Source organism: Oratosquilla oratoria, chromosome 22 (assembly GCF_046742065.1).
Source record: "Oratosquilla oratoria isolate Oo_2021 chromosome 22, ASM4674206v1, whole genome shotgun sequence".
NCBI lineage: Eukaryota > Metazoa > Arthropoda > Malacostraca > Stomatopoda > Squillidae > Oratosquilla > Oratosquilla oratoria.
The window spans coordinates 57,083,323-57,096,842 of record NC_134798.1 but is presented as its reverse complement, the minus strand read 5'-3'; the positions used below and the strand labels follow the sequence as shown (position 1 = coordinate 57,096,842).

The following is a 13,520-nucleotide window of genomic DNA, read 5'->3' as shown; positions in this document are numbered from 1 at the left end:
GGCGGCATGAGGAGCAAGTGGATATGCGAGGCTGCCATATGGGCGTCTTGAGAACGATCGATATAAGCAGTGACTATATTTTATGATGCGAGTATTATTACGACACATCGTACGTCTGGCAGATAATGCTGCCCGTGAGATTTTGGCCTGGAGTGAAGAGGTTAAAAGGGGAGCTGAAGGGATAATTGGGGAAGAGCTGTGTAGGTTTTGGAAAGGGAAAGGGTGTGTAGATAAACATTAGCAAGACAGATGAGAATTTTTTTTTAATCAAATGTAAGATTTTCATGGATTGGCTTTCATGGATTTGGAATATTCACATGACAAGAATGACAGAGAAATTATACAACACATGGTGTATGTATGGGTTACAGAAGTCTGCTGAGGGCAGTTAAAAGTTTTTGAGGAGTAGAGCTTATGTGAGGGTAGGGAATGGATAAAGTGAGAGGTCTGGGGTGAAAGTGGGGCAGATCCAGGGTTGTGAAATGTCACCATGGTTGCTGAATATATCCATAGATGGGATGATAAGAGGAGGTAAATTTGAGGGTGACGGGCAGATGCTTGGAGTGAGGGTGGAAGGATGTGGGAGGCAAGCCAGTTGTTTACGGATGACAATGCACTCATAGCTACGTAAATGCCTTAGAAGATTGACTGAACCAGTAACTGGCAGAATTTGGGAGGGTATGTGAGAAGAGAAAGCTCTGAGTAAGTGTTGCCAAAAGTAAGGTGATGAGATGTACAAGGGGTGATGGTGGAGGTGGGCTGAAAGTTTGTTGTCAGGGTGAGGCTGACCACAGTGGAGTTTTAACAATTTTCATTAACAATGTAGGAGTCAGGATGGAAGTGAATTATAAAGTAAGGGATGCAAGTAAATATCTGGAGGAAATGAAAGGGATCATGAGAAATAGGTAACTTGGGAAGGATACAAAGAGAAGACTGTATGGGGGAGTGACTGTGTTGTTGTTGTTTCCTAGACTGTCTGTCCGAGCAGTCCTGTCTCCTCAAGGAATGCCACAGCCGAAACGGGGTTTTCCCACAAATCCTTTATGGAGTGTATGTTGTGTTGTTTGCTTGTGTGATTGTGTATAATGCAGTCTTCCATGACATGTTGAATAGTATGGGGTGAAGTGTTACATCCTGGGCATTTGTCCACAATGCGGTCATCCAGTCTCTTCTGGTAGCTTAGAAGGGGTGGGTGGTGGCTATATTGCAGACTGGACAGGAGGGGCTTCGGAGTGATTGTGTTCATGCCAATGTATGGAGCAGACACTTACTTGGAATCTGAAGGATGAAGAAGGATCAATCAATCCACTGTATGAGGTCTTTCTTGCTGAAGACCTGTGGCCTTCAGGTAGCTGGCAACAACCTTTGGATAGGTCAACAGATCACTCAGGGAAGAGATATTGTATTGTTGTCTAGGGATTGTTAGTGTGGGGAGAGAAGAAGAACCTAAATATGTTTGAGATTATGTATTTAACAAGTATGGTGGGGATTCAAAGGATAGAGTAAGAAATGAAGAGGTGAGGCAATGAGTAGGGGTGGAGCAAGAGTTGGCAGATACAGTTCAATAAACAATGCCGAGATGGTTTGGGCATATAAGAAGTGAGTGAAATACTATCAAAACAATGTGGAAAGCAGAAGTGGATGGAGTGAACTTGAGGAGCAGACCACAAATGAGGTGGATAGATGGAGTGAATGGGGCACTTGATACAAGAGGAATGTCTGTCAAGCAAGGAAAAGTGCAGACAGGAGTGAATGACGAGTGCTTGTATATAAAGAAATGACATGGCCTGAAAGGATATTCTTCTTTTCTTCTCTGTATATTTCCAAAGTGGATGACAGTGGTATGGGGATAACATACAATGAATCAGTGGGGGTAAACCAACTCCAGCTCTTAGGCCAAACTGTCAAAGTGCTGTGTCTTGCTGCACTGTCTCAGACCCAAGAAGTGTTGCAGGGGTAGGAATGACCCCTCATCCATGAGGTGCTAAGTTGGGAGACCCTGAATGGGTGTAGGTTGTGTGTATGCTTTAACTCAGCCAGCCCCCATATAAGGTGGAAAAGTTTCTTTTGGCGTTTTGGGTTTAATTTGTGTGTATTCAATCAATCCGTTGTGCCCCTGGTCTCTTTTGCAGAAGACCTACAACCTCAAGGAAACTGGCAACAGCCTCTGGGTGGGGCCATAAATCACTTAAGAGAAATGATATTGTGTTGTTGTCTGGGAATAGTCAGTGTGGGGTGTTCTGTGTCCTCTGTGTAGCGGTTGCATTTGGGGCAGTTTGAATCTGGCCAGGGCTACTCTGTGTTGGTAGTGTCTCGATGATGGAGGGTGACCTGAGTGAAGGTGTGCTAGTGTGGTCCTTGTCTGGTGTGTACCAGTTTTCTCTGTGGGACTTGTATCGAAGGGTTGCTGTTGGAGTATCGAGTTTGGTGGTGGTTATGTGTATGTATGTATGTATGTATATATATATATGTGTATATATATATATATATATATATATATATATATATATATATGAGAGAGAAATTCACTAGGAACAGCAACATCAATCTGATCATTTTTATGACAGTCTCATGCAGGATTCGAACCCACTGTTTTCGGCCACCCGTTAAGGCTCTGTGAAGGTGATCTTACGGGTGGCCGAAAGCAGTGGGTTTGAATTCTGCATGCGACTGTCATAAGAATTATCATATATATATATATATATATATTTGGGTACTCACTGGCTGAGTGGGTTAAAGCAATGCTAAATGCTACTTATGGCAGAGGCCAAGGTTACAACAGTTTCAACCTTGCCACCAGCAAGTTGGACCAAGGGCATGGTTCATTAAATTCTATTCTAAAAAAAATGCTTTGTAAGGGGCACTGTCCTAGCCTCCTGATAGGGGGAGAGTTCATGACATTAAACTGAATCAATCATGCACACACCCATACATATACACAGAGTGGTGGATGTCTGGAACAAATTGGACCAAACAATAGTGTGTGCAAACACCATACATGAATTTAAGAACAAACTAGATGTTGAGAGATACAAAGAAGGGTCACCACGACCATAGCTTCCCTTCTCATAGAATACAATTAGGTAAATACACATATCCATGGTATTATGGTGGTGGTTGTCATAAGACGTGCTACTTAAGCTATTACTCAGGCATAAAGTATTATTCAGAAGTATACAAACTTTAGCATATTTCTTTATATGGTATGGATTGTAAATTATGTAAACATTCATGCACAAATAAATGATTTTTCTTATTTTATAAACTGCATAAACTATGAACTAAGCAATGTGTGTCTCATGCATCAATAAAAGAAAAATAAATAAATAAAATAAATAAAACCACTGAATAAATTTACTTAAATCACTTGTACATAAGTTATATTCCTCTCCAAGATATAAAATGTTTTGTTCTCATCTGTATAGTACTTAAGGTCAACACTAATAAACTGTGACAAATGAAATGTATGTAATCAAGAATATCATACATCCAAAGAAGCATACCAATATACAAATATCCAGGCTAGATTGCTCTTGTCAAAAACAGTCCTAGACTTCAACTTTCTTTTCAAGTGTGTATTATTAGATTTGAAAACAAAATATTACTACATCACATCATGATACTGCAAGAACTAAGTTTCACAAGGAAAATTAATTTCAGGTAACAAGTTTTCAAATAAATTATACATCCATCTTCTCACCACAAATATGGACACAAAATGTGCAATGCTGGAATATAGCACACTTTTCAGCATTTGTTCTTATTACTCTCCCACTGACCCACCATCCACTCAGTTCATGATCCTCATACAATTATTAGCTGTGAGATGTACAGTGTTGTCTCAGATTAACTGCCACCATATTTCATAGTACGGGTCACAAAGAAATTTTTCTCATTATGATCTATTGTTATTAGGAAGTTTAATGTATGTGTATGTGTATATATATATATATATTATATATATATGCTAATAAGAACACTGCTACATGTGTTCACTTATGCAAAGTAACTTGGAAAAAAGAAACTAACAAATCGGAGCACTTTTGTATATTACATCTTCAGTGCACTGAAAATGTAATATATGAAAGCACTCTGCTTCGTTTTTTTTTCTCCAATCGGTCTACTTTGCATTATTATATAATAATATATATATATATATGTATACACAAAAGTGAAGTGTTGTCAGCAAACAACAACTGGCTTATCCCCCATTTTTCTCCATTTTCTTTAAACATGTCCGATCCCTGGCCCATTACCCCATGGCAACATGATACATCTCTGGCAAAGTTTCACCTTCACTTCAAACCACTCTCTCAATTTCTAATTCTGACACAGGGTCTACTACTCTCATAAAAACTCTTGACTGTTCTTAACAGCTTTCCTCCTATCCCATCTATCTACAATACCTCCTGCAGTGTCTTGCTGTCTACCCTATAATAAGCCTTTTCCAAATTCATAACGCCCCCCCCCCAAAAAAAAAAAAAAAAAAAATCCTTACCTTTTCCTAACGCTTTCTAACATATCTGCCTTATTACAAAAATATGATCCGCGCAACCTCTACCTGTCCTAAACCCACACTGGTTCTCACCAATTAGGACCCTCTGTTCCTCTCCTAACCCTATCAATCAAAACCCTCCCACAAGCCTTTCCAACTACACATGTGTATATATATATATATATATATATATATATATATATATATATATATATATATATATATATATATATAGTATATATATATATATATATATATATATATATATGAAGTTGATCACATTTAGCATTTTATAAATTTTGTCCTGGTTAATGCCACAATTTGATTGAAAACTAAGTGGTCAATTCATGATTGAAGCTCAGCTAAAGGTACCGAGGTCCACTCCTCAACTGAAGAAAATCATGAATCAGTGGCTAAAACAAAATCGGTAAAATACGACACAGGGTTGAAGGAATTCACTTGAATATGATATATGATGTTCTTTTTTTTTCCACGTCATTACTGCTAACTTGTATTGCACATTTTGACAGTACATGTTGACACTTCACAATCACACACTTTCATACACCAAACATCTTTGGTTGCTTCTACATCCACCAACATGTTAAAATGGGCAAAACAATACATACAGTTTTAGAGAAGAACAAAAATAATTATACATATGATTAATGAACAACAACATCTGGAAGTACAAAGCTAATTTAGTTGGTGTACATTTGAAACATATACCAGTACATCTATTGTGATTTCCTCGTCAACCTTCTGGCATTGAACAAAAGTTGTTGCTTTGGATGAAAATAAATAGATAAGTTAATATCCAAACTTACAAAACTGCAATTTCATACTGAATGAAAATAATACACTAAGGCTCAAATTAGACTAATTTAAGTTCATTTGTTGCAAGAGAAAATAAAACTACAAGCATCATTAAAAGTCAATAATTACTATGATTTGATTCTAAGCTCGTCCTATTCAATTCTATTACGCCGGCTAAAGGAGGGCCTTTGTAATCTGCCTTGTCACACCAGAAGTCAGGTGGAGAGAGTATACTTACCAGTTGTACTCTATTGTGACAAGTTTGGCTACCATCCTTTTCTTTAAAGTAATGACATTCTCTTTCAATACCTAAACGATTATCATTACCATAGGGAGGCGACAAAATATCTAGAAAGGCTGCAGGGCCATCAACAGAAGCAATTTCGTGAAGGTTGTGCATGTCTGGAGTGAGACAACATGCTGGATCCTGAGCTGTGATAGTCTGGAGAGGGTGTTTGATAGATGAGAATATTCCTTCATAATTGCCTCTTGAAGGTTCCATAGTGTAACTCTGGATACTTACCGAGCCATGGATTACCTGTAAAATCCCAATTTAATGGGTATTGCAAACAAAACCAGTTAATACAGTCATTCATTTCTTAAATAACAAAGAAAATAGTTAATTACATTTCACATCTAAAGAAAAGATTCTTCACTAAATGATGTACACAGCCACTGCATAAAATCTTAGGACCTACCAGTTATTAGCATAGAAAAAAGTATCAAGTTATTTTGAATTTCCCCTAATATTTGGTCATGTTCCTTTGGGCTTTAATCACCAAACCGAGACTTTTGGGCATGCTGTGGGCAAGTTTGATCATGTAACTCACAGAAGTTTGATTTTGTCCATGAAGTGTTTTTGGGAGGTTGACTTGGACACATCAAGCTTCCTTTTTATGATTTAACAATAATTCACAATAGGGATGAGGTCAGGTGAGTTAGAGGGCCAATCCAGAATGTTAATATTGTGATCAGAATGGAAAAAAAAAATTCCTTCCCCTATGGCATGGTGGAGTTATGAGTAAGTCATACAGCCATGTATCTCATAAAAGTGTAGCGATTATTGAGGACACTGACATAATGACCTGTTATCATTTGGTAGAGACCACCACAACCAGCACTACCACTAAAAACCCCCTACACCATGACTGACTGTAGGTGCTTTACTGTCAGTACAGTGTAAACAGGGTTGTACCAACTGACAGGAAAGGGTTATCTCAACTTTGGCAGGATGGTTATTAAAGATTTGGAAGGTACTTTTTATTCCGACCATATCACCTCCCACGGCTATGGCATCCGATTTTTATATTCATCGGTAAAATTATGGCATTTCTTTCTCATGGCATTGGTGCGAAGTGATTTCTTGGCAGAGGTACAGTTGGGGAGTTTCAGGTCTTTTCAAAGTTGGTGTATGGTGTGAACTGCAACAGTTTCCGGCAGCTTGGGGCGAGATTTTCTCAGCTATAAGGCTATCAAGTAAAGGCTCTTGCCCTTTGTAGTTAGGTTTTCTGTAGCCTTAGAAGTTTCCTGTGGACTACCAGTGATAGGTTTGCGGGACAAAACTAAATCTGGGAGGAGCCCACACACAGCTGCAAGCAAGCACATAACTGTACTTTTGCCTCAGCCATAAAAACACAAATTTCCTTTCCAGAGATATTTTCCTGCCTCCAGGCCATGATACAGTCCTTTTCTTCATTTAAAAATGAAGAACCAACCATATGAACACTTTGTAAGGAAGAAAAAAAGAGAGAAAAAAAAAAAAAAGGCCTCAACAAAACTAGAGGTTCAAGTAACACTAACACACCCTCTCAAATACATCAAGCATGACAGTGAACGGCTTACCTGCAGCAAGTGACGAAAAGATGCCAGACACCAACAACTAGAAAAATCTTACCGCATAGAGGGAGAAACACAAAATAACTTGGTACACATTTTTCATGTTAATAACTGGTAAATCCCAAGATTTTTTGCAGTGGCTGTACATATCAAAAGCCCTTTCCCCCTTATGAAAGGGTGCACATGCCTATCTATAGAATAATGAAAGGAATGGAAATCTTAAATAAGAATGACTTATTGAAATGGAACAATGGAAAAACGAGAGGACGCAAAGAAACTGAAAAAGATAATTACAGAAAAGATCTGAAAAAAAAAACTTCTCACACAGAGTGATAGATACTTGGAACAAATTAGACAAAGGGACAGTGTGTGCAAACACTATTCAAGATTTTAAGAAAAAACTTGATGCTGAGAGATACAAAGATGGATCACCACAGGCATAGCTCCCTTCCCGTATAACACAACTAAGTAAATACATAGAAACTTGTTTCATGCCCTTCTTGTCTCACTGCTTCTTTGATGAAGGATTATCCGTCCCCTGCCACAATGCTCGGGTCAAAGGTTTCCGTAGCATGGGCTCAGCAGCCAGAGTTGGTTCACTCCCAGTGCTTCATTATACGGTGACCCTTCCTCCACATCCACTCAAAATTATTCATGAACCAGACAACAAGAACATCTCTTTGCGCCATGTCAACCTTTTATCCATCCGCAATATCCATCCAGTCATTTCTACTCTCTCCCTTGGTCCACAGACATTCTCGTCCATCAAAAGCCCCCTTTTCCCCATCCATCCACCTCATTTTTGGCCTTCCTCTCAAATTCACTCCATCAGTTTCTGCCATCCACATGTTTTCTGTGAGTTGTTCCTCATCACTTGTTCTTTCCATGTGCACCTAACCACCTTGGCACTCTTTAATCTATCCTCTGTTAACTCGCTTTTTACCCTCGTCTTCTTCCTTACCTCCATATTTCTTGTTCTATCTACACTTGTAACGTCTGCCATACTTCTCGAGCACTTAATTTCTAAAACACAAGCTCCTCCTCTCTGCATCCCTTATATTACAAGTCTTTGGTTCATACAAAGCCATGGCTACAATTACTTTTTCATACAAGACACTATCCACAAATTACAGTAATCTGTACAGGAGGAGTCAAATATTGGCTGTTTTGCTTTTTACCATTAGGAGGAGTCAGCAGCACCTCTTGTGCATTAGAGTAACCTCGGCCATGTTCGTGAGCAGACAGGATACTCAGTTACATTTACCATTGTAACATGGTGTTTCTGGCTAATTGTATTTAACTGCAATTTGATTTCAGAGTTATCTCTTTATTCTCCAATTACCATACTTAGATTCCAACTCATGTATTGTTTCAGCTTATGCTATATCACCTTCTAGTCTATTCCAAGTATCTATGCATCTGAACGGAACACTAATTTTTTACAACCTTTAGACATTTTTTTTTTTCTAATTTGTTCCAATAGACTGAGTGGTTGGGAAGTGTAAAGTGCCAGGAAAAAATTGTAGTGGAGAGTTGATGGTGGAGATGTGTTTAGAGAGTTTATGATAGCTAACACAGTGTTTAGAGAAAAAGTTAAACATAAGTACACATGGGAGAGGGTGGTGGATGGAAGGGTGGTTGATAGGGCTGTAATGGACTATGTAGTGGTATCCAGGAGAGGAGGAAGATTTTGGATGTCCATGTTCTTAGGGGAGAGAGTGGGGGAATATCAGATTTTTTGGAAAGTAAGTTGAAAGTGGAGGATAGATGGAAAAAGAGGAAAAAGGCAGAGGGTAGGGAGGTGCTTAGAGCAAATTTGTTTAAATGAGAAAGAAAAGGAAGAGTAGAGGAAGCTGAGAGAGGTGTGGGTGGAGGTGAAGGATATAGTAGAAGTAAAAGTGGAGGAGGAATGTGGATGATTCAAGGAGGGAATAACAAGGTGTGCAAAGATGGTGTATGGAACAACAATGATGGCAGGGAATAGAGAGAAGGGTAGCGAGTGGTGGGATGAAGCAAAGAAGGTAGTAGAAGAGAAGAACAAGCATTCAGGGACTGGTTGCAAAATAGGACAAGAGATACATAGGTACAAAGAAAAAAGAAGAGAAACAAATTATAAGTTAAAGGGGGAAAAAAGGAGGGTAGATATGAAATAGGGAGAGTATGACAAAAAATCTTGAAAGTAGTAAAAAAAAATGTTTTGGAAGGAAATTAAGAGATGAAGGGAAGGCAAATAAAGTAGAGAAGAAAGGGTAAAAGGTGCTGATGAAGTGACATGAAGGCAGAATTCGCTTCCCTCCAAAGGAGGATCTAGAAAAGGAAATGGTCAGAGAAGTGGTATAGGACAGGTTCAAGACGGAGGCATAAAAGAAAAACAGTTACACTACTAAAGTATCATCATTCCTCTATGAAGATTTTTATATAACATAGATGAATGGTATGTGGGCCTGGACCATAGGAACATCCCAAAAATGACCATAGAGTCAATACTCATGTACAGGGTGTTTTAATGTACAGCAGAAGAGGAAGAAGAATGAAAATAATAATAAAAAAAAAGTATCAAACTTCTAACATATTATCATTATTATAGAAATTATGGAAAGCAGGTGTTAGTCAGAGAAAAAGATTCATTAAACCTAGAAATAACATCAAAAGCCTTCAAAAGATAACATTCATTTATGAAAATACCACTTTACCTTTAAGAGACCATACATTCCTGGGTGGTCGTGTAAAGGGAGGCGAACTCCTCGTTTAAGAATAAAGACACAAATGGTGACATCATTATCTTCGTACAGTAGCATGTATGTCACTGGAGCTCCATCTCTAGACTGCTGAAAAAATTATTTCAAAAACGTTAGTACGAGCTCACGAAATCTTTAGTTTCGACTTATCTTTTGTTACTCTTCAGAAGAAATAGTCATGAAATGCAACAAGTTGTAGAATGAGTGAGGAAATGATATGGCCTGAAGGGCTGTTCTTCTTGTCTGCTCCATAACTTTCTTGAGTGAATGACCAGGATGATGAAGGGGGGGGGGGGTGCAGCTACAATAGTTGGGCTCTATTCTAGAAGTGCCGGGTCTTGCTTCATTGTGTTTGACCGAAGCAGTATGGCAGGACTTGGCGATGACCCTTCATCCATAAATTGCCAAGACAGGAAGGGTAATAAACAAGTTTTGGAAAAACGTGGGTGTGACATGGGGGAGGGTATCCTTTGAATCAGGAACCTCCCTCACAGGGAGGATATAGATATTTTGGTATAAACACACACACACATATGAAGAGAGACTGGCTAAATTGGAGTTACCGACTTTGGAGCAAAGACGGAGTCCTACTGACCATCTATAGAATCATGAAGGGCACAGAAATAATTGATAGAGAGGACTTGTTAAACTGGGACTAGAAAAACACAAGAGGACATAGAAAGAAACTCAAAAAAGATAGTTATAGAAGAGATCTGAAAAAGAACAGTTTTTCACACAGAGTGGTGGACACTTGGAACAAACTGGACAAAACAGTAGTGTGTACAAAAACAACTCACAAATTTGAGAGCAAACTAGACACTGCGAGATACAAAGGTGGGACACCATGGGCATAGCTCCCTTCCCTTAAAATACAACTAAGTAAATACATAAATGATTACCTGTCAGAGATAAAGAAAAAAAAAAAAGACACGACATAATGGGAATTGTGGAGACAAAATTAAGAGGTCCTCTATTAATGGTGTTGGACATGGATTATATAATTACTGGCTTAGAAATACAAGTATGATAAATTTGTGTATTCTAACCTGACCTAATCTACCTACCTAACCTAACCTGCATTTAATAATGCAGTACCTACAATTCTAGAGGTAATCAGGTGTCATCGTTTTCAACCTCTGAATCTATCAAAACAAATATGGCATTTCAAGGAGTCACCGCAACTCCATTTGTGTCAACAATTTCTGTTATTGATTTCCACCATGAAAAATTTATATCATATTGATGTATAATTAACAAAATTATTATTTAATTTTCTAATGCTATATCGCATACATGTGAACTTCTAAAAAATACTGTTTTTTGTTATTAATTTCTACCAAGAAAAGGTTTATCATTGATGCATCATAATTTACAAAATGAACACTTAATTTTCTATTGCAATATCACATAGGTGTGCACTTTAAAAAAAATATATCTACATTCTTTCTTAATTCATTTTCCACCCCTGATTTCATTCATAACCTTTATCCAGATTTTCCTGTAATAGTTTACAATCCACCTCATACTCCACCCATTTCATGACCTTGGCAAACAAGTCTGAATTGCCATCTATCCTACTCATCTTGTACTTATATTCATGCATTAATAAAAGTGCAGCAATCTCAAGACAGCCTAATTTAAAGGTGTAACTGGTCGTGAATGGATTAAAAAGTGATGCAGTGCAGTGTTTTCTGCCCTTTAATTTCCTGTATGACCCAAGGAATAGGTTGAGACACTCAAGATTCTGAAGAACTATGGCAAAGTTGGTGGTGAAGATTACCAAATTCTAGAGGTTGCCACATAGAGATCAGAGGGCACAGTCTGAAACTGATAAAGAGAAATCACAGAATAGCAAAGAGGAGCCAGTTCCTCATTTCAAGAATGATGAACAAATGGGACAGTCTAACTGAACTTTTAATCAGCAGCACAAGTGTGAATATGTTAATAAACATATGACATGTTTAAGACTATGTTTAAATTGAGAAGAGACACTTTATACGAGTTCTCTCTTATATTTTCTCTAAGGTAAGGCAAGTGTTTGAGTGGAGGAGGGGGAAGGGTCATCATATGATAAACCAGTGTATGTATACCAGCTTTAGCTGTTGGGCCCACCTGTGGAGGTGCCATGCCTTGCTGCATTGCTTGACCTGAACAGTGGGTGTGATACAGGGATGGTACTTTCATCCAAAAGGAGCTAAGATAGAAGGAACACAGCTGTGTGTGGGATGGGTGTATGTGACGAAGTCTTCATAAGGTTACCCACCTTATCAGGGTTAAAGGTTTTGATACATATACAATGTTTCAACAGAAAAGTATGGCACACTAGATTATCCCTAAAGATATTAACTACATTAGATATGTTCAATTTCGGCATGACTAAAACTAGCGTCAGTTTAACTGATATTATGCCCAGGGATGATGAGATTTCGTCATCGTTGTTATATGGGAAAAAATGCATTACCTCAAAGTTACCACGATCAGTCAATAGTGCCGCCTCTAAGTTTATGTCATTTGATGTGAGGTTACTTAGAAGGCCATTCAGATGATTAACTTTCTCGAGGGAAACTGCTGAAGTAGGACGTAGTTCTCTAGAAAATGTGCGGACCGCTAGACTGCCGATTTTCTGCATTAAGGCAGCCATTTCCTTTGGGTGATTGGTTCTCCGGACACAGTCGAAAATAACAACAAACAATCATTGGTATCACTGTTGAAATTGTCCGCACTTACGTTTATATTTCAATAAGTCTTATTATATACCTTTTACTAAACCACAGAAAAATACTTTAGCTTTTAAAGATACTATAGTTCACGAATCTAATGTAGCATAACTTTCATATTAGTTCTTTTTTTATCTTATAATCGAAAGTTAGAAGTCAGCTGTGTTGCTTTAGGGGGATTTCCCACTCTCCGTTGTCAAGATGTTTGGACACAGAAAATTTAAATTTCATGGCAGAGACGTTACACAAAAACAATTAAATAATAAAATATCATACATAAAAGAACACCATATAAACCAAAGCTCATGCAAAAGCCAACACTCCAGGAACTGCAGGAAATATAATGTACTAGTCCCCTGATTTTTCTGGCCTTCCAATGGGGCCCATTTAAAACCCAGGCGCGCGTCCACGTTCAAACAGCTAGAGAAGTTTAGATGATGCAATTCCGATGTGGAGTCAATGAGGTATCACCAATTTGAAAATAACATCTGCCGCATTTAATTATTTGGTTAATTATTCACAGGGATTCTGTAGCACAATTTATAGAACATTCATCCTTTCAATTCGTGAAATTGCTTCCACGTTTATGCGTGGACCCAGTCACGTACGCTGCTTGCATTAAAGCCAAATGCTTCGCAGTAGTATGGTTTGATTAATAGGCTCATCTGCAGTGAAATAACATTTAAAATTCAGCTACTAGCCACAGAGTCTCAATATTAGTAGAAGTTTTATTTTTATTAAGTCTATTTTATATTCATTTTGTAATCCCGAGAACAAATTAGTTCTCATGAGAGACGACAATTTATTATTATATACTATTTACCTGTTTGTTTATTATTTAACTATACCCATGCTTTTTTTTATTTTTTTTATTTGTTATTCACATTATTATAGTTTTTATTTATTATTTCATTATTA

The 13,520-nt window shown here is 37.9% G+C and overlaps 1 protein-coding gene across 2 annotated transcripts; it reads right to left on the bottom strand.

Annotated features, from left to right (window-relative positions):
• Positions 1–4,973: 4,973 nt before the first annotated feature.
• Positions 4,974–13,001, bottom strand: LOC143037609 (2-aminoethanethiol dioxygenase). Of its 2 annotated transcripts, none has more exons than XM_076206097.1 (3): positions 12,347–13,001; positions 9,841–9,972; positions 4,974–5,849 (listed from the first exon to the last, which is right to left on the bottom strand). In XM_076206097.1, the coding sequence occupies exons 1-3, from the start codon at positions 12,524–12,526 to the stop codon at positions 5,430–5,432; spliced, it is 732 nt and encodes a 243-aa protein (XP_076062212.1). In that variant the 5' UTR covers positions 12,527–13,001; the 3' UTR covers positions 4,974–5,429. The 2 variants fall into 2 exon arrangements, with proteins under 2 accessions (XP_076062212.1, XP_076062211.1); XM_076206096.1 differs by having other exon boundaries at positions 9,841–9,975; positions 12,347–12,998.
• Positions 13,002–13,520: the final 519 nt, after the last annotated feature.

Excerpts from the sequence above, each read along its gene's own strand:
- LOC143037609 (XM_076206096.1), bottom strand. The coding sequence starts at position 12,526 with ATGGCTGCCTTAATGCAGAAAATCGGCAGTCTAGCGGTCCGCACATTT. Across the intron at positions 9,976-12,346 it reads CTGATCGTGGTAACTTTGAG|CAGTCTAGAGATGGAGCTCC; the intron begins GTAATGCATTTT and ends TAATTTTTTCAG. Across the intron at positions 5,850-9,840 it reads GAATGTATGGTCTCTTAAAG|GTAATCCATGGCTCGGTAAG; the intron begins GTAAAGTGGTAT and ends GGGATTTTACAG.